This window comes from Leiobunum rupestre, chromosome 2 (genome assembly GCF_980474605.1).
Source record: "Leiobunum rupestre chromosome 2, qqLeiRupe1.1.hap1, whole genome shotgun sequence".
Taxonomy (NCBI): Eukaryota; Metazoa; Arthropoda; class Arachnida; order Opiliones; family Sclerosomatidae; genus Leiobunum; species Leiobunum rupestre.
In genome coordinates this window covers 34,919,972-34,940,418 of record NC_143385.1, presented here as the reverse complement: position 1 = coordinate 34,940,418, position 20,447 = coordinate 34,919,972, and the positions used below count along the sequence as shown (strand labels likewise).

The following is a 20,447-nucleotide window of genomic DNA, read 5'->3' as shown; positions in this document are numbered from 1 at the left end:
CAAAGTTTCTTTAAGTAAATTCCAGCAAATGTTTTGCTAATAATCAGTGTTTAGATATTTGTAGCAAATTTTGCATCTTTCAATTTGAGATTTGCAGCACGTTACTTATATTAAAAATTTAAATTTTCCAGCACACCATTACATCGTGCAATCACCTCAAAAAATGAGCCTGTGTTCAAAGTTCTTTTAGATCAACCTTCTTTGAATCTTGAGTTAACAAATGCTGACAATTTTACTGTTCTTTGGTTGGCTCTTCTAAATGGAGACTTAAGTGATAATGGATTTGCAAGTCAGCTAGTGACTAAAGGCTCTTCAGTTGATGCTATTAATTCATTTAGTGGTAAGCTTTAAACAAATAAATTGTTGTCGACAAAAAATTAAGATAATGTAATATATTATAATATTGAAATTTTGGTTAATATTTACTGAACATATATGATTTGTTTCCATAGGTGAGCCAAACAATAATCTTTTATAATTAAACAAAAATACTTATCACTAATTTTTTCATAAGCCTATCTTGAGGACCCCATAAGTTAAAGCCTTGCATGGAACTCCATCCCATGTAGTTAGCATTGTTCATGTGCTAAGAAAATGATTGGATTCCAAAAAGACAGTAGCATCATTTTGGTTTTAAAAATTGGTTATTAAAATATTTTCTTAGCTTCCATATATACCACCAACTTAGGTCAACCACAAAAAAAAAAAATTCCACACAAAACATGTTTAGAGCCGTAAGTTTTAAAATCAGTACCTTGAAAATTGAAACAATTGTTTTCAATATGAAATTTTATACTCTGATTATACATGTATAATTATCATTATTTTTCAAAGTAATTGCTAGTTGTATTATGGAAAGAGTTTCATCTTCCCGTAAGCCTTTGGTTTAAAAATTTAGTGTAGGAAATTTTCTGATTATTTGGCAGACGACATAAAGTGGAAGTGTACTGGAAGTTAAACACAGCGATAACTTCTTGGCAATTTTAAAAATAGTGACTCGTAATGATGCTTTGCATGAAATATGTTATATGAGGTGCTGATTTATAATACCTACCACTTAATAAAGGGTGCTGTGCTCATTGAAATTAATTCTGTAACTGTGGCCAGAAATACATGAACCAAAATAATCAGCGAGCAAATTTTTCTCGGACGGCAATTTCTCTGTGGGTTAAATAGCGGGGCCTTGTTAATTTTCCGCCTCCCGCGACTACAGGGAAAATATCACTGGTAACTAGACCGCCATTTGGTGAAGATAAGAGAAATTTTTAAATCTAAGTCTGCAAACCTAGGCTTAGCTGTGTTGTGTTATTGATAGAGGTCAGTGGAAGGCGGTAGCTACAGCAGCTGTCCAATATGGAAAAAGTAGTTGAATTTAAAACCTTCTTAACTAATCTTACGGGACCATTTATGTATGAAAGAGCTGCAGAGAAATACTTAGTTTTATTAGAACCAGAAAATATACTTAATTACTTAAGATATATGAAACCCAGAGAAAAATATTTAGGCCTGCAGTACCCAAGAATACCGAAAGACCAAAGAAACAGAAGGCTACGGAAGAAGAAGAAACTGAAATAAACCACAAGAAAAGAAATAGTAGAAATAAGAAAAAAATTATGATATTGTTTAAGAGTTAGGCTAGCTACCTTTAGGTTGCTATTCAGTTTTATATTTCAAATAAAACAAGTACAATTATTTTAACAAAATAATACAAATATTTATTGTTTATCATTCTTAACGTACTAAATATGTTTTAGGACTAACTTGTACATGCTATAACCAAATAAAGAACAGAGAACCACTATTGTACAATAAAAACTTTATTAAAAAAGGCTATTCTACGGCCGTTTCGGCGCTAAAACTAGTTTTGCCTGACGACGACGCCAGTTTTAGCGCCGAAACAGCCGTAGCATAGCCTTTTTTAATAAAGTTTTTATTGTACAACAGTGGTTCTCTGTTCTTTATTTGGTTTATTTGATTCTTAACGTAGTCAAGTTAGTCTAGTTTTTATTGGTCGTTAACTCGGCTTCATTAATTAATATCAACTGAACACGATGATATTTGTTTGAGCCTTTCTTACCTTGAGCGTTTCTTCTAATAGTTACAACCTTTCTTCCACTGACACATGATGCACTTGTTATTTTTCCCCCAGCATCATATTTTATTTATTTGTTTTTCGAAAAAGTTTAGGTCGGCCATCGCCAGGTAGCGTATTCAAACCTTCGCCGATGAGGTGGGGAGGTTCTCTTTTCTAGGAGGGGGAGATGACACGCGGCCACTAAGGTTGGGGAATATGGAGAACTTGCCGGCCATGTTAGTGGAATAGGACGCTGATAATTTCGGTTCATGTAGTTCTGCTGTGACTTATTTGGACCTTATGATAGTTTTGTGATTATTGATAGAAATTGCAACTCTTATCACATTTTCATTAGCTTTCTTCAAAATGAATTTATCTTTCTCTTTTTGATGTACAATTATAGCTTTTAACATACAGATAAATCATGGTGTAGTTTTATTTAATTTAATTGTTGGACCTCTTTGTAAATCAGCTATGTTGAAAGAGATATCCGAATAAAAGCCTTTTATTATTATTATTATTATTATGTTGTTATGACCCTGGCTTTAATATTTGTTCACTAACTTTTTCTTTCTTGTTATCAAGGTGAAGGTTTACTGCATATTGCTGCTAAGAAAAATCAAGAAGCTGCTGGCATATTTTTAGCTAATCATGGAGCTAAAGTCAACTTAGCTAACAGTAAGGTCTGATTGATTTTTTTTACTAATTTAGTTTTAAGAAAAATCTTTTATGTCATAAAGAAACTGTTTATTATGCCAAAATATCTGTCCTGATTGAATGTTTTCAAACCCTCAAATCAAATAACCAAGTCGTATGTTATTTGATTGGAAATTTGGATGCATTAAATATTTATTTTTGTTACTCAAATTATCTTATAGATATACTTTTAAGGTTTGTTTAAGTAGTTGAAACTCAAGCAAAACTAAGAAAAAATTAATATTTCACTGTCTGAAAGCCACCGTTCAAAAACATTGGGGATTAGTGGTCTGAGAATTTTTTAAAAGACCCAAAGAGTGATTGGCTACGCCACGTACGCCAGACTTCAGAAACTAGACAATTTTTTTAGATTGGGGTTTCGAGTGTAAACCAATAAAATGTACGATATTCAATTTGTGATAGATAATATGTATCAAGTAAAATGAAAAGAAACATATTTGGATATGCTCTGGCAAACTTCTTTAAATGAAAAATTATAATAAAATGGTATGACCGTGCACTGAACCGTCTTTTACAATGATTTTATCTTATACACTACTGTTATGATAGATGAGTTTATTAATATCGGCCACGGATAGCCGATATATCGGTCGGCCGACATATCGGCTGTACCCATATTGGTGCATCCCTACTTCAAACTATCATTTTATAAAATACGAACCTTCACTATGCTCTACTCTTTAATGCAGTATTTTTCAAAATATCCGGCCATGGCGCTTTTTACAATTATAATTTTTGGTTTTGGTAGTAATAATTTTGTACTTAATTTTAATTATACAACCTTTTAGGGGGAGTGTCCACTTCACATTGCTTGCTCTCAAGGTCTTTCGTCTTTAGTAACTGTGTTGCTAAAAAAAGGAGCCAATCCTAATCTTCAAACTGCTGCTTCGGATATAACATCACCATTTACATACAAAGAAACTGATGAGTCAACAACTTCAAATGCTTGCTATTTGCAAACTCCTTTGCATCTGGCTATTCTGTCTCAAAAGGAAGATGCTGTTCAGGCTATAATCAATCATAAAAGTATTCGAAATAAGCTATATACTTGCTACCAATATTACAATAAATTTATTTTAGATAATGCCAGAAATCAATCAGAGTCTCTTCTTATCGTTCCAAACTTCAACTTGAAAAATTCCTTTGATGAGACCCCACTAGCATTAGCGCTAAAGTGCTCGCTTCATAGTGTTGCGCAACAGCTTCTGGCTGGGGGTGCTAATATTAATGTAACAGATTCTCAAGGTTCCACAATGCTCCACCGTGCAGTGATAGAACAAGATTCGCGCGGAGCACTTTTTCTTATTGAAAATGGTGCTGATATAACGCTCAGTACACGCGATGATGAGTCACCGTTGCAGTTAGCTGTTAAACGACATCTCCCAGTTGTTGTCGAAGCTTTGTGCGTTAATGGTGCGGATTTAAACGTAAAAGACACTGAAAATAATACTCCTCTTTGGGTTGCTCTTGAAAGTGGCCAAGAAGATGTTGCTTCTATTTTAGTAAGTATATGGATAATTTTCCTTTTTATGCAATGGTTGGAGTTTTTTTTCAAAGAGTTTTAGACTTCCCAGCAGCACTTAATCTACAGTATTTAAGTTTAACTATTAGGTTACAACAGGTTTGATTCATTGGGGATATTTTTATAATTTTTCTAACATTTTTATAGTTCACACTATTTTTGAACTATTTAGTGTACTGTTTGGATAGATAAAAAAAACTAGTTGGAAGATATGACAGTGTCTCCCCAAAAGAAAATTAACTTCCCAGACCAACCATTAATATGTTTAAATACAGATTTCCCCAAAATACAATATTGCAAAAACTCAAAATTATTGATAGGCCTATTTTTTTATTACAGATTTTGTTACTGCTGTTTAGTATTTGGTAAGAATTTTTTATCATGTATAAATGCATCAGCTTTTAATATCATATTAGGTAAAGTATGGATGCGATACTGATTGTTGGGGAGAAGGGCCTGGAGGCTGTCAACAAACTTTACTTCATCGATCAATAGATGAAAACAATGAATCCGTGGCTTGCTTCCTAATTCGAAGGTGAGTTGTTTAATCATATTCTTTGGTGGCTGATTGAAGATTAAAAAATTTGTTATAAAAGTGGGTGTGACGTTGATACATCAAGAAAGCCAGGATTAGACGGTCAGTGTGAAGAGGAAGGTCGTGATGCCCAAACTCCTTTGCATCTCTGTGGAGCATGGGGTTTGGAGAGCGTCGTACAATGCTTAATTGAGCATAATGCAAATGTTAATATTCAGGTAAGATTTTAGTGTACATATTATTCAACTTTACTGTACATACTGGGTACCATCAGGGCCGCCGCGAGTGGGCCCGGCCCCCGGGAAAATATAAATTCCGTGCCCCAAAAGCAGGGTTGGCATAGAACCAGCCATACCGATTATAGCCACCTGGTTAAATCCGGTTATTAAAAAAAATCCAGATTTTTTTGGCTTTTTTTTTTAAATTAGAATATTTTAGTAAATTAATAGTTTTTATTTAGAAATTTAGTTTATTTTTTGTTTCATATTTAGAAACCGGTTTACTTTTACCAGTTTTTCGGTAGGTTTAAAGTTCGCTGCATCGCTTCTGTCATACACAAAAACTAGGGGGAATTTCCCGAGGAAATCCAAAAGAATTAGGTTATTTTATATAGTTATTTCGCTTTATTTGTTTAGTTTCTTATTTACGACAATAACTGCAGACAATTTCTACTTACTTAATTAAAAGGTACTGTTTATATTTTAGCAGGTTATAACCGCAAAAAAACTGTTATAGATTATTAAAACCACTGGTCTGGATTTTTTCAAAAAAAGCCGTTACTGCTGGAGATATCTTTACTTTCTCGGAGAGAAACCCAGAAAAAGTGTACCTCATTTGTTGAAACCCGGGCCCCTAGGCTGCACGGGCCCCGGTAATTTGTACTAGCTTCCCCCCTCTCTTGTCGGGCCTGGGTACCATAGGAAATTTTAAATAACTCAGCTTTTAATTGTATTATTTATTTTGAAGTTAAGTTTTCTAAAACTGTTTAAATTAAACATCACTAAGTTTAGTTAAAGGACCACAGGATCATTTCAATGTTGAGGGTGGAGCTACATAATAATGTGTTTTGAGAAGCAAGGTGTGCCTGAGTCATGTGATGGAAGGGGAGGAGAACCTGAAAAAAAATTCTGTGGACCTTTGATGTAGAAAGATTTAGCTTTTCACATGTTTTATTTTCAATACTTAACTTTTATTGCTTTAATATTTAAATTTTACATAAGTTTATGCAAGGAAACTACACTGATATTTGCAACTCGTTGTATAGTATCTTTAAATTCTTAAAAGGATTCTGAGGGAAAAGCACCAATACATGTAGCCATTTCCAATCAACATCCAACAATTATCTCACTGCTGTTATCTCATCCTGGGCTTGATTTAACATTACGTGACAAAGGTGGGCTTACACCATTTGCAGCTGCCATGACGACAAGAAATAACAAAGCTGCCGAAGCAATACTTGCCAGAACACCTAATGCTGCTGAACAAGTATGACATTTTTATGCCTAAATATTATAGTTTTCATTTTGACTTCGTATCTGGCTCTAATATAATTAAACTCACTCTGATTGAGAAAGAAATGGAAATCGTAGATTCGCATTATATTGCAGAGCTAAAAAGCATGCACAGAAAATTGCTCTGATTGAGCTGAGCGCTTTGAAACACACTATAAACTTTCTCCAAGCAAGTTCTCAATCCGTTGATCTTTCAAAATTGACAGTAAATGGAATGTGCTAAAATTGATCAGAGCAGATCTGAGCAAGTAAATGAAATCAAAAATGTTGATCAGGGCAATCTCAAGCGCTCAAGAAAAGACAATTGGCTAATAACATTACTTGGAAATTACTAATTACAGATGGACAGTCCTGTACATGATAACTTTAAAAACATAAAACCACTATTGTACAGTTATGTAAATGTAGGTTTTTTAACTGTACAATAGTGATTTCTAGTTTATTGAAAATTAAATATCTTAAGACTGAAACATCTTTTATTTTACCCCTTGCTAGCTGCAAAAGGCTAAAAATTAACAATTTGAAATGGGATAAAACCATCAAGTTTCAATGCTACTGTTTCTTACAGGGTTTGCTGGTTTAAATCATGGTTTAAACCAATTGATTTAAAAAAATGGTTTTTTAATAATATTTTTTTTTATTTAACTAAAAATTATTCCAAAATGTTTGTATATTTTCTTACCGAAATGATTACATTTCTTAATCATTTAAAAGGCAACCACATTTCCTATATTTTCAATACCTTGCTATTCACCCCTTAAGTTTTCTCATATGTAGTATATAACCTATATTTAACTTTATTTTATCCACTGTTTTCCGATAAGAATCCTTATTTTTGCTTATGGTTTTTCCTATATTATCCTTTCATTCCCTTGAAAATTTACTATTTTTTCTATAAAATTTTCGAGGCATTTTCTTGGTCAGGGTACCCTGCATTTACACAATCAAAAATGAAACTAAAACTAAAACTTCGTTCTGGGGAGACTTGTAAAAAACGAAACTAAAACAAACTTTAAAAAAATTTTAGTTCATTTCTAATATGTATTCACGGTTAAACAAAAGCGAATATTAAACAAAGTAAAAAAGCAAGAGTTTTAAAAAACCTGGTTTAAACCATATAAACTGGTTTTTTGGGTTTTCATAAAAAAAAGTTTTTTTTACAACCCTGGTTTCTTAATAATTTTTAAAATAGTTATTTCTAAAAATTTAAAAATCAGCCACAATGCATCAATTAAGGGATGCATTATAACAGATTTAATTCCAAAACTGTTGCGGTAACTGTTGTAGAAGACAGCAGGAAACGAGTCTAGATAATTAGTGTTCGTACGGGAAGCCTGACCCCGCCCCCAAAAATCCCCGACCTCGGCCCTTGTACAGAAGATAAAAAACCAAGTCGGGGGTGTTATGTTTGGGGGTTAATTTTCGGGATTGTATGTTTGAAGTTTGAACTTTGGAATTGGAAACTAGCTTTATTTATTTGGTAATATTTTTTTACTATAAACCTTCTTCCACGAAATTATTTAGTTCTTTTAGTTATAAATAAACCAGTATTATTTTTTTCGGTGGTGGCATTACCTGATCCAAACTAGGATAGCTTAACCCCGACCCCTACCCTGAAAACCCCTTACATTTTTTCCCAACCCCCGCCTTATTTTTTTCGGGGATAGCTTAACCCCTGACCCAGACTCTGACTTAATTTTGACCCCGTACAAACACTAGTTATTATTTTTAGAATTTATCATTCCTAGTGTTTCAAATGTAAGTGTAAGTATCATAGGATGGTCTAAAATGTTGGGTTATTTGTAATTAGTTGTGCTATTTGATAATTTGTATTTTATTTGGGAATTCAATCTTTTTTAATAGCCCAAGTTGTTAACTCTTATTGTTAATACTAATATGATAAAATCGACCTACTAAAAGTTTTATTCCTAATTTTGCATTTTTAAATTTATAGTACGACACTAAAGGGAGGAATTTCTTACATCTGGCTATCCAAAAATGTGACATTGAAAGCGTTTTATTTCTATTGAGCATAAATGTCAACATTCATTCAAGACTGAAAGATTCTACTCAATTGACTCCTCTTCATTTAGCAGTTGAAAGCAATGCAGAAATTATTGTCAGGAATCTGGTAGGATTATTATCAGTTCTGGTATTCTTAGCAAATTATATAAATTCATGTTTCAGTTATACCTTTTACTTTAAAGTCTATATGCCCCCAAAATCAATAAGTTTGTAGCAGTTAGCATTAAATACCAAAATCCGGCTGCTAAATTACATTTTAGTAAGCCTTTTGAGGTTAACTACTCAAGTCGCATGGATATTTCCCTGAGTACCAGAGGTGAGGTGGTCAGGTTTAACGATGTTTCTAAGAGCAATTCTGTACAGACTCTGGGATGTACTGCCTTACTAAGAACTATGGTTTTTATGAAAGCCTAGGGGAACACCCTATCATTTCCAAACAGAAATCGTTGGTATTTGCTTCTGCACTGACTATTGTCTGAAAAAGATGCATCACAGGAAGGTCCTCCAAATTTATTCTGATAGTCAGGCTGCTCTTAATGCTCTTAATCTGCAGTATGGTATTACTTCTAAACTGGTTCTTAGATCTCCTTTTTGTTCTTGGGACCCACAATAAAGTTAAACTTTATTAGATACCTGGTCATAAAGGGAATCACAGGAATAAAAAGGCTGATGCCTTGGCTAGGTAGGGTGCAAAGGCTGGGTTTAGATGGCCAGAACCTGCTCTACCCATCCCCTGTGGCCTGGTACGTAGCCTGGTCTCCAAGTATATGTCAACTCAAGCTTTGGCTTGAGATGGACAGTCAAAGGCCAGCCAAGGAGTTAATCCCTGGCCCATCCAGGCACAGAGCAAAAGAGTTACTCTCACTCTTTAAGACCAATATAAGATTGATAACAGGCCTACTTTCATACCATTGGCAACTTAACAGACACTTAAATCTTATTGGAGTCAGTGATGACCCAATTTGTAGGGCTTGTCTAGTTGAAGAGGAAATTGCCTCTCACATTCATTGCAGCTGTGATTATTATGTGGCTCAAAGTTTTGAGCATCTCGGTATGCACCGGTTTGAGATGTTTGACTTCTTAAACATCCGGGCCAATGGGATTCTTAGCTTTGTGCCAGAAATAGGACTTTTTACTCAGTGACAGGTTGGGGGTAGCACAATGGACCTAGGTTTGAAGTGCTCGGCTTTTCACCCCTTTCAATAATAATAATAATAAATACCAAAATCAATTAAAAAAATTACAGTAATTATTGATGAAATTAAATGACTTTGAAGAAGCTGACACTGGCTTCCTAAATTGCATCAAAAGAAGTATTTGCATCTTAAGCAACAAAGGTCGCACACGCTGCTGGCATGCGTTTGTGTATCCACTTAGTTTCCACTCCACTATTACGCTAAATTTAGTCATTATAATATAATATTATTTTATTTTATTTTTATTTTATTTAATAAATTTTTATTGGATTATACTGACTTGTGAGTGTAAACAATAAAATAATGGTTAAAGGTCATTCAAGTTTATCTCGCGAACCAAGGGATTTTGAGAAATGGTTCAAATAGTTTTCATTATGGTGGTTGCATCGGGTTAACGTCATTTAAACTAAAATTTTAATTTACACCCTTATTAAATTGGAACCATTGGTTCTCGAGAGTAACTTTGAAGGTCTTCCAAGTTTGTAAATTGTTAAGACCCCTACCAGATGATAATGTCTTGTAAATTTTGATACTCTAACATGCGTACTTTAGTTATTAGTCCTGGTCTCTGGTACATAATTTTCATCACATCCTTCTTGTTTTTTTTTAGTCCTTCAACTTGTTATTGGTCAAATTAGTTATGTTGAAAGCTATTTAGTCCTAAAATTTGACAGGGAACACTTTTCTTATTGAAACCAACTTTGTACCTCTAATGGTTCTTAAGATAAAATTTAAATGACCTTGAAGACGTGGTTCAAGGTAATTAATATTTTCCGTTTGTAATGTGCATGAGCTTCGTGACCTGAAAATTTCAAAACTAAAATTAAATTTTGACTTATTACCATTGGATCGTTTTTTTTTTACCTCCTGTGTATTTACTGTATATTAATGTGGTAGATCATTACTTGCAAGGAAGATCATACGATGAAGATAAAGTAAATAACAATGATTTCAATGATTATTATTATTATTATTATTGAAAGGGGTGGAAAGCCATGCACTTCGACCTTAGGTCCATTGTGCAACCCCCATCCTGTGACTTAAGGTAAAAAGTCCTATTTCCGACACAAATTTAAGAATCTGTTTGTCCGGGATGTTGAAGAAGTCATACGTCTCCAACCGATGCATACCAAGGTGCTCAAACCTTTGAGCCGCATAATAGTCACAATGATGGTATGGAGGGAAAATTTGAGGGGAGGCTGTTAAACCTGAACTATGTTAACATAGTGTGGATATGCAAAGACAGGATTTTCTTATATTATTTAAGCACTACTGGTACAGCTTGTCTCTAATTTGTTCAATGCCTACACAAATTTCATACTGTTACAAAGGGTTAAAGTAGAAGTTTTCAGTGTTAATTAAATCTTTCTTTCAGCTCTTGGCTGGTGCCAACATTAATGATAAAACACCTCAGAAGCAAACATCTCTTCATTTGGCTGCAATAAAGGATCATAGCACTATTTGTTCTATTCTTATTGAAAATAGCATAGATTTTGATGCAGTTGATACCAACTTGAACAATGGTAATTAAGCTTCTGTTATAGAATATTTTGTAGGCTATTTTATTTCTTTCCAATTCAATACTTGAACATATTTTTACCTTCACTGAGCAACAAAATCAAAAAATTAAATAAATTATATTTAAAAAATATTAACTATTATTTTACCTGCATCCTCACTTGGTATTGTTTTAATTATTTTATTGTTGAATGCCATCAAAAAGAGCTAGCAGTTTTTTGGGGTTGTGGAAATTCAGGCAGTTTTATGAAGTTCTAGTCTCTTAACAAAATTAAGATGTTCATGAAAATTATAAAAGTCCAGAAATTTATAAATATATAAATTTTGGAAAAAGCTAGAAATAATAACCTAAAAACATGGATAATTTAAGAGTTTAAAAAAGTGAGGCAAGTGCAGATTTATCTTCTATTAGTGTCTCTAATTAGTTACAAAACTTGCTATGTGTATGATTAAAGTGTGAAACAATGAGCAAATTCCAAGTTTCGAAAATCGTTTTGGAGCTAGTTACAAAACCAAATATTTTAGGACAATTTATAGTGATAACTAATTATCATTTCAGCGCTCCATGTTGCATGTCAAAAGGGAAATCTAGCTTCATGTAGAGCTCTACTCACAGAATCTGGTATAAATGCGGAAGCAGTAAACCTGAGGTATTTTACTAAATCAAGAATGTATTTATATATACTTTGAGGTTCATATTTGTTAACACTTCCCGTGAGTCAGTTGAAAAGGTTTTTGTCATTTTAATGAAATTGAAATTTACATTGTTTTTATCTCTCAGTTGAGGAAAACCTTTGTAAATGTTTGTAATTCTGTGAGCAGAATGATAATTATATGAGATATATATGGTATCTAAAAAATATTCATGCACATTAGTTGAAAACTGAAAATTAACTCAATTGTGGTTTAATGAGAGAATGTTGGAGGTTTCATTTATTTAACATTTTTATGAAAATATTTGGGTTTAAGAAAATTATCTACATTTAATGCATGACATTTGTTTTGGAAAAATAGAGAAGCTTGAGTTTCAAGAACTAAAACCAGTTTCAGTGATATAGTTTTTAGAATTAGTTAGAATATATAATTGTTATGTTTACTTTGTTGTGAGGCCAAAGAAGTGATAACATCTTAGACTTTATTAAACCTACTAGAGAGTCATTCCACGACAAATCGACCAAATTTTTTGAAATTTTCCACTCTACCTTCTTAGATTTGGATAACAATTTGCCTTAAGGGTTATTCTGGTCGAGAAATCCGATTTTCAAATTTTTTTTAATGTGCGATAAGCGGTTTTTGAGATATTCGCTATAGAACTTTACCAAAAAGGGCCAAAAAGGCCTGGACACCGAAAACTTGGAAATTGATATCTCCGTCAATAAAAGTCCGATTGTAATGGGATAAAGCTTATTGTAAAGCATTTTTCTTATACAAACCAGCATAAAATTTTAAAAATTCTATATTGAATTTCTCAGTCTCAAAAAACAGTTTAAATTGTATGACCTTTACCTGTGTCCCCAATTTTAGTGAAATAGAAATATTGTTTTTCGAATTCCCCGTTTATGATTTAGTCGAAAAGATCAAAATCCCAAAGTAGTATTTTTAGTTCTTTAGAAATAAATTATTTTGTACAACCCCTCGTGCAGTTTTAGAGATATGGAACTTGGTATACATATCTTGTTAGTCCAGTCGATTTAAATTAAAAAAGGGGTGTAACTAAAAAAAATTTCAAAAGAATTTTTCTCTTTTGCAATGTGTTCCTAAAATCGGTCTGAACAGCCCCTGAAAAATTTTCATGAATCCCACCTTGGGAAAGTGGTCAAAAGTGGTCACAGGTGGTCAAGGTAGATTTTATTTGGAAAATACGGTCGGGGAAAATTAAAAAAGTTATCCTGACTTCATAATATTTTCCCGCCATTCGTAAAATACAATATGGCGGCCGTTTCACCCTACAAGAGTGAGAATCACAATTGTTACTGGGACGATTTAGTTTGGACTTATTCTAAAGGAACAGGGTTTTTCTGTTTCTGTATCTATTTACGGTACGGGGCTATACAAATCTATTAGTCCATGTTTGGTGGTACATCAACTGATACTTTGACGGTCATTACATAGCCTTTTTTTTTCAAAAGTTGCGTCTAAGAGTTCACTTGTGAAACCCGAGAGTATTCCCCTAACTATTTGTATTTGTATGGAAATAAAACGTCAAAAATCTGAACCATAGTGACCGGGGATGGATATTAGAGGGTGGTCCGATAACGATGGACTTAACACCAGCTATAATTTGCTTACTAAATTTAGTACGCTGCAAATGTACCAAGAGGTGCTCCGATAAGAGTTGTCGATGCAAAAGCCAAAGCCTTAATTGTTCGTCGGCCTGCGGACCTTGCCAATTAGCTATTTGCGAAAACTCATTGAAACCGGATATTGAACTCTGATACCGAAAATATTTAAGTTTTAAAATTTTTAAAATAAATTATTTAGGTTAATTTCATGTTTCTTTTTTTAAATAGTGTTTATTTTGACGGGAACGCTCCGAGAATGTAGTTTCCTATAGAATAAACCAAAACTCGGCATAAATCGTCCAAGTAACAATTGTGATTCTCTCTCTTGTAGGTTGAAACGGCTGCCATATTGTATTTTGCGAATGGCGGGAAAATATTATTACCGCGCAAGCCCGTGATAAACCGGAAAAATAGATAATAGACAATATCAAGAGTATTTGCATACGTTATAAGGTTTTTTGATAAGATATTCCGAGATTTACACCGAACTTGCGTCCGCCATATTGAATCCAAGATGGCGGCGGTAAAAAGCTTTGACCTATAATTATCCCCTATAGCTGTGAAGTATATTCACCAAATTTCAGCCTTTTATCTCAAAGCATGAAGTCAGAATAACTTTTTTAAACTTTCCCCGACCGTATTTTCCAAATAAAATCTACCTTGACCACCTGTGACCACTTTTGACCACTTTCCCATGGTGGGATTCATGGAAATTTTTCAGGGGCTGTTCAGACCGATTTTAGGAACACATTGCAAAAGAGAAAAATTCTATTCAATTTTTTTAGTTACACCCCGTTTTTAATTTAAATCGACTGGACTAACAAGATATGTTTACCAAGTTCCATGTCTCTAAAACTGCACGAGGAGTTGTACAAAATAATTTATTTCTAAAGAACTAAAAATACTACTTTGGGATTTTGATCTTTCCGACTAAATCATAAACGGGGAATTCGAAAAAAAATATTTATTTCACTAAAATTGGGGTAACAGATAAAGGTCAAAGGTCATTCAATTTAAACTGTTTTTTGAGACTAAGAAAATCAATATAGAATTTTTAAAATTTTATGCTGGTTTGTATAAGAAAAATGCTTTACAATAAGCTTTATCCCATTAAAATCAGACTTTTATTGACGGAGATATCAATTTCCAAGTTTTCGGTGTTGAGGCCTTTTTTGCTAAAGTTCTATAGCGAATATCTCAAAAACCGCTTATCGCACATTAAAAATAATTTGTAAATCGGCTTTTACGACCAAAATAACCCTTAAGGCAAATTTTTATCCAAATCTAAAAAGGTAGGGTGGATACCTTTGGACGATTTGTCATGGAATGACCCTAGATTGTTTAAGTTAGGTAACTGCTTTAGATATATTGTGGTAGTTTCATAAAACCAATACACTGCTAGAGAAGGTGGTAAAGTATAAATATTAAGATACACTAAGCCACAGAGTCGCAAGGACACAATCTTTAAAGTAAATAATAGTGTTTAGACTCTAGTATTGCTCTGGGTGGCCAAAGTTTTATCTACTCCACTGAATGTTGTAGAAATTTGTCCTAAAATAATTTACAAAGGAAATGTTAATTAGCTATCACAAATCTATAAAACCAAATGATTTCTAAAATTTAATATAAATTAGTAAAAATGCTGTGTTTGAAATAATTGTAAATTGTAAATTTCAATGATAAATTATAAAAATCAAACATTATCTAAGCAGTTAATACTTTATACACAATACAGAGTTCAAAAATGTAAATTCTCAAACTTCAACATGTTTTTTAGGCAGCCCAATGTTAAAATTTCAAATGTTAATATATACTTTAAGGGGGCAGAATCCAGTTCATGTGCTATGCCAGTATGGAAAGGAAAATGCCGCTACGATGTTAGACTTATTTATTGAGTGTATGCCAAAGTATCCAATTGGAAAGCCAGATGCAGAAGGAAATTCCCGTAAGTAGTTTTCAATTTATAAAGCACATCAAAATATGTTGTTTATAATACACCTATGCTACAATTATGAGAAGTACAGCAATAGTTATTGCTTGGTAAATTGTGGTTAATTTTCTTTCAGCTCTGCTTTTAGCGTACATGAATGGAAATGGAAACCTTTGTCGTTCTATAGTTCGCACTGGTGCCTGTGTGGGGTCATGTAATAGAAATGGTGTAAATATATTTAACTTCCAAGTCGCAACAAAGCAATTGCTCTTCAGACTATTGGGTAATGTATATTTTTTGTGAAAAAATCCTTCAGCCCTGTAAAAACAAAAAAAAAGGTCGGTCATTGTTGGGGTAACTCCCAAGTGATGTTGAACTGATAAACTTCTTGCTTTTTGTATTGCTCCTTGCTAGGGTGAAATTTTAGCAAACACATTAAGTTAATGAAATTAGAGCTGCATTATAATTTGATGTGACAATGATTTACGAAAATTAAATGTTTGGAAACTTTTAATTTTCCAAACACATTTCCACTGCCTTTATATGCTGAAAAGTATTTACCTAATTGTGGATTAATCCACATCTGCACAAAGACTCTGATTTTAATAAAATAGTTTTTAATCATCTCAAAAACTATATTTTGGAAAATTACATTGTTAAGCACCTCACCTACAAATTTCATTGCCTAACACATGTGCATGTGAACAAAAAGGAGTTTATTGGTTTAGGGAACCAAAACATTTTAACAGAGCAACTAGTATGTCAGGTTTCTCCAGGGGTTCAACAAAGTTTAATGTTAATTTTTTCAAATGAGTGAAAAGGGATTTGTAGAAACGTTGCTGAATTTTACAGGCGAGGGGTCGCTTAATTGTTCATCACGTATAATAGTTTTATGCAGGGACAAAAATTATCAATAATATTATCTTAGCCACAATTTAGTACTGGTTTTTTAATTTATAATTGTTTTAGTTTTCGAGAGGTAAAATCTTAAATAAAAATTCTTAATTTGAAAGAATTTAGGTAATTGTATAAGAGGGAGGAGGGAAAGAGCTACAATAAACCCCCATAAGCAAAGGTCTAGGCTAAATTTTTGACAATCACATAACTATATGAATTTCGGAAAAATATTTCGTGAAATGCATTATGAATGCGCACAAGCCATGCGCTAACGTTTTGAAACACAGAACCACACGGGAGAAATCTCAGCCGCGAGACCTTAGCACTGCAGCCAAGGCTTATTTACTGGGTTAAAACTGGCTATCAGAAATAAGAGTTGTTTCTGAAGGTATTTATTTTTCAAATTTGAGATTTAGACGCGTTTTGTGTGGGATTTATTTATCAACCCGAGTGTGGCTACTCTACCAAGTAAGATAATATTTTATATGTAGAAGTTTTGAAAACGGTGTCGCCACTGCCCTATCGTCGTTCATTAATATTCTTCTGGCATAGACAATGCCATAAACATGGGGCTCTATGCTAGACCTTTACTTATGGGGATCTTATGATAGCATAAGTAACATGATAACAATAAGTATGACACTTCCTATTGCTTTAATGCTAATTTTCTAACAAAACCTTTTTTGGCACTGATACTCTCTTCAAGCTGTGACTTACTTACTGTTTTGGATGACTACTTTTTGATAAAAATTTAAGCCTAATATCGGAGAGTTCGTTCTGGAGTCGCGAGGGGCTTTGGCTTTTTTTTGAAGCCCATGTGAGAATCATGTGTGATAAAAAACATGAGTTGTGGCGCCGAGAAAAACTTTGTAATGATTTTTGTCTTAGCAGAAGTCTCTCATATTTTAGACACTAGAGGGCCCTGTGCTGAGAAAATATCTTGATTACGCAATAACTATGAAAATCAGTTTGGTTGTAAATCTCGGTAATTGTCATACTTATTGTTATTATGTTACTTATGATGATAGGCTTAAGATGTTACATATTTAAATTTTTAAATAGGTTAAGTACACTCATAGGCGTTCCCAGAAACCCTATTATTTTGTGCCCCCTATATTTCTATTGTTTTATCCTTTTTTGGTACCATTTTTTCCTTGAATTTTGCACTCCTTAAATTAAATTCAGTTAGAGCTATGGCACTTACCCATACTTGAAAAACCTGAAATCATGGTGAAAATCAGTTCCAAAATCTCAAATTCAGCCTGAAATAACCAGAAATCAACCCGAAAACTGTGCTCTGAAATACCAAAATCAGTTTTGGATTTTAAAAAATAACTTTGAGACTAAAAATCCCACGTACAAAATTTGCAAATGTCAGACCCCTCGTGTATACCACTGCATTCCTCCAATTTTTAGTTTAGATCATAATTGTTACCACGGTGAAATTGCTCAATATAAGTTAAATTAGTTTATTTTTAAATATTTGGTAAGCTTTTGAGCCGTACGTAGCTCCTCATCTGGCTGCTTTCAATATTCCAATTAATTTACGTTACAATTTAATTTTTCAATAAACATTTTATTATTAAACAAGCCTACATCAATTTTTTATATAAAAAAGTCTAGATTAATGCAAAAATTATGTTAAAAATAGAGATTAGATAAAGCAATATTATTTATCAAAAAACCTTACTAGAAACTGGAATGACGCTAAATGAAATAGTAAATTGAAAGCAGCCTGACAAGGAGCGAAAGCTTGACAAATATTTAAAAGTATTATTAAAACAAACTTAACGTAGTACCCGTCATGTATTTTGTTTATTTTAGTTTAGATGGTACAAGGAATTGTTCGAATGCATTAAGTTATCTTTTATTTAGATTACCTCTCCCAGGAACCTCCATGGTGCGATGGTGATCAGTGCATGCACTGTGAAGGTAAATTTGGAATAACGACCAGAAAACACCATTGGTAAGTTTTGAATTGCTCTCTGAAAGGACTTTGAGCCGGTTTACAGGGGTATATTAATGATTTTTGCTCAAATGAACGCAGATAACTAAAACCTAGGTACTTTACAATATATTTTTCACTCAATTGCTTCAATAAATGAAAATTTTTATTCAAATTGTAATATATGAGCTAACTCAAAAACTTTGTGCTTTGTTGCTCTAATCATTAATAAACCTCTGCTTAATATAGTGTTATTTTGCTTAAACCTTAATATCTTTCTAGCCGACATTGTGGGAGAGTTCTTTGTTCCAAATGTTCAGAACGAGATGTTCCAATTTTAAAATATGGTCTGAATAAGCCTGTCCGTGTCTGCGAAATGTGTTTTGATGTTTTAACTTTAGGAACTTCTAGTTAGGACTTATATGTTTGTAGTATTGGTTGGACCATGTAACTATAATTTTGTTTAAATTTCTCAAGAAAATTTATATATTTGAAATCATTATTTTACAATTACTTCAATATTTGTATTAAGTACCAGCTCGGATTAATAATATAACTAAAAGTCCTATTATTAATCCAAGGTACCAGTTGTTTAAATAAATAAAAATTTTATTGTGTATATTTTGGTAAAAAACCTCAAGTAACATAATAAAACCAGAATGACAAGAAATAGTCCTGATGCAAATTTTTTAATGATCCCACTAGCCTTTGAAGTGTCAGAAAATGAAGCTCAAGAAATCTCCACTGCGTCTATTTGAAGGATCAACCAAGCCATATTGATACTTTTTTTATCAACCAAAATAACAATAAAATATTGAATCATAATTTAAAATTATTATAAATATAATAATAACAATATATAATATAATATAATATTATATAATATATAGTAACAATATAACAAATACGATTTGAAAGTTACGTGTTTTATTACGCTCCGTTCTTTTGCGGTGTTTTTTTAGTTTTTCGTTCTTCCCAGTCCGAGTTTTTATAATATTTGGGTCCCTGAATTAAGTTTCCCTGTACCTGGTTTCGGTCTCAGTTTCGCGATCGGTCCGGTATTTTTGGATTTGCGACCGTTTTTCTGTGCCGCTAAAAGTCAATTATTCGTTTTTTAGGCCCGTTTTATTTTTGAAAGTGTTTGAAAGTTTTTTTTTAATTCCGCGCGCGTACATAATTTAATTTAAATTCTCGCGAAATGTCGCAGTCCGTTGTTTTACCACACTTGCGCTCGCGTAATGTTTATAAAACATTGGATTCTACAAAATTGGCTCCTTTTCATAGATATAGGAAATGTATATAAAGGTCTAGATAAAATATTTCAAAGGGAGTGAATACGGAGGTGACAGCTAGCAGAAACGCGTAATATCTGCAGGCTATCCTTAAAAAGCGCTATCTATCGGTAAGAAAGCTCGTGCTATCGTCGCGAGAGTCATTGTCTTCTGCTTAAAAATTATACTAAAAGTCACCAACAGATGGTGTCTAAAGACTACGGCCTGCGGAAAGGTCAAGCACTTAGTACTAAAATGCTTAGAGAGCTCGCGCTCTTGGTCACGTGCCTTCCTCGGGGTCTGCTAGGTGTCAATTCCGTATTTTATGTTAGGCTTAGACGACCCGAAATTTATCTAGACCTTTATATACATTTATTATATTTATGCTCCTATTAGTCAACCAAGAATACATTGCGATCGAACTTACAATCGTCGGTTGATTTCGTTGATGATCAAACGGAAGTAAATAGCCCACCCGCTGTTTCTTCGGAGATTTTGAAGGATGCTATTTTGGGTAAATCGCTGCCAATTGATAAATGTAAAACCATGGACTAATTAACAACATTAGTCCATGGTAAAACTCTATTGCCGTCCTCTGGGGATCTACTTAATGTATCCGCTGATATCATCTTGGTTCCTCCAATTACTACTGACCGAGTATCCTCAAGCTGCCCTCATACTGCTCGTTGTGAACTTATGGAGGCTCGGCTCATTGCCCTTGAAAAGAAAGTTGATTCGTTGATTTTCCATCGTGAAAATGACTTTAGGCAGCTTTCGGAACATCAAGAAATTATCGATGTACTATCAACTGACGTGGCTACTCAGGGACAGGAAATTTTGGACATCCGGGAGGATTTCGGCACTATGAAGAATGATTTGCGTGGGGAATTTTCGTCTATTCATTCGGATTGTTCCGTTATTCCATCGGCCATAAAACAAACGGACGAAACTATCACTTCGTTAACTTCGAATCTTCGGAGACTCGAGGATCGCTATTCGGTTCCCTCCTTGGGTCACGTTGATC

At 33.4% G+C, this 20,447-nt stretch overlaps 1 protein-coding gene across 1 annotated transcript in view; it reads left to right on the top strand.

Annotated features, from left to right (window-relative positions):
• LOC149957429 (ankyrin repeat and FYVE domain-containing protein 1) overlaps positions 1-18,824 on the top strand; it is a 28,261-nt gene extending 9,437 nt beyond the window's left edge. Inside the window, exons 8-21 of the mRNA XM_090165553.1 lie at positions 132-340; positions 2,660-2,757; positions 3,580-3,817; positions 3,872-4,293; positions 4,730-4,848; positions 4,910-5,066; positions 6,133-6,333; positions 8,314-8,490; positions 10,956-11,103; positions 11,658-11,748; positions 15,201-15,325; positions 15,447-15,593; positions 18,083-18,173; positions 18,435-18,824. Coding sequence (XP_090021679.1) covers positions 132-340; positions 2,660-2,757; positions 3,580-3,817; positions 3,872-4,293; positions 4,730-4,848; positions 4,910-5,066; positions 6,133-6,333; positions 8,314-8,490; positions 10,956-11,103; positions 11,658-11,748; positions 15,201-15,325; positions 15,447-15,593; positions 18,083-18,173; positions 18,435-18,567 — 2,356 coding nt within the window. The 3' untranslated portion in view covers positions 18,568-18,824. The remainder of the gene's footprint in view (positions 1-131; positions 341-2,659; positions 2,758-3,579; positions 3,818-3,871; positions 4,294-4,729; positions 4,849-4,909; positions 5,067-6,132; positions 6,334-8,313; positions 8,491-10,955; positions 11,104-11,657; positions 11,749-15,200; positions 15,326-15,446; positions 15,594-18,082; positions 18,174-18,434) is intronic.
• Positions 18,825-20,447: the final 1,623 nt, after the last annotated feature.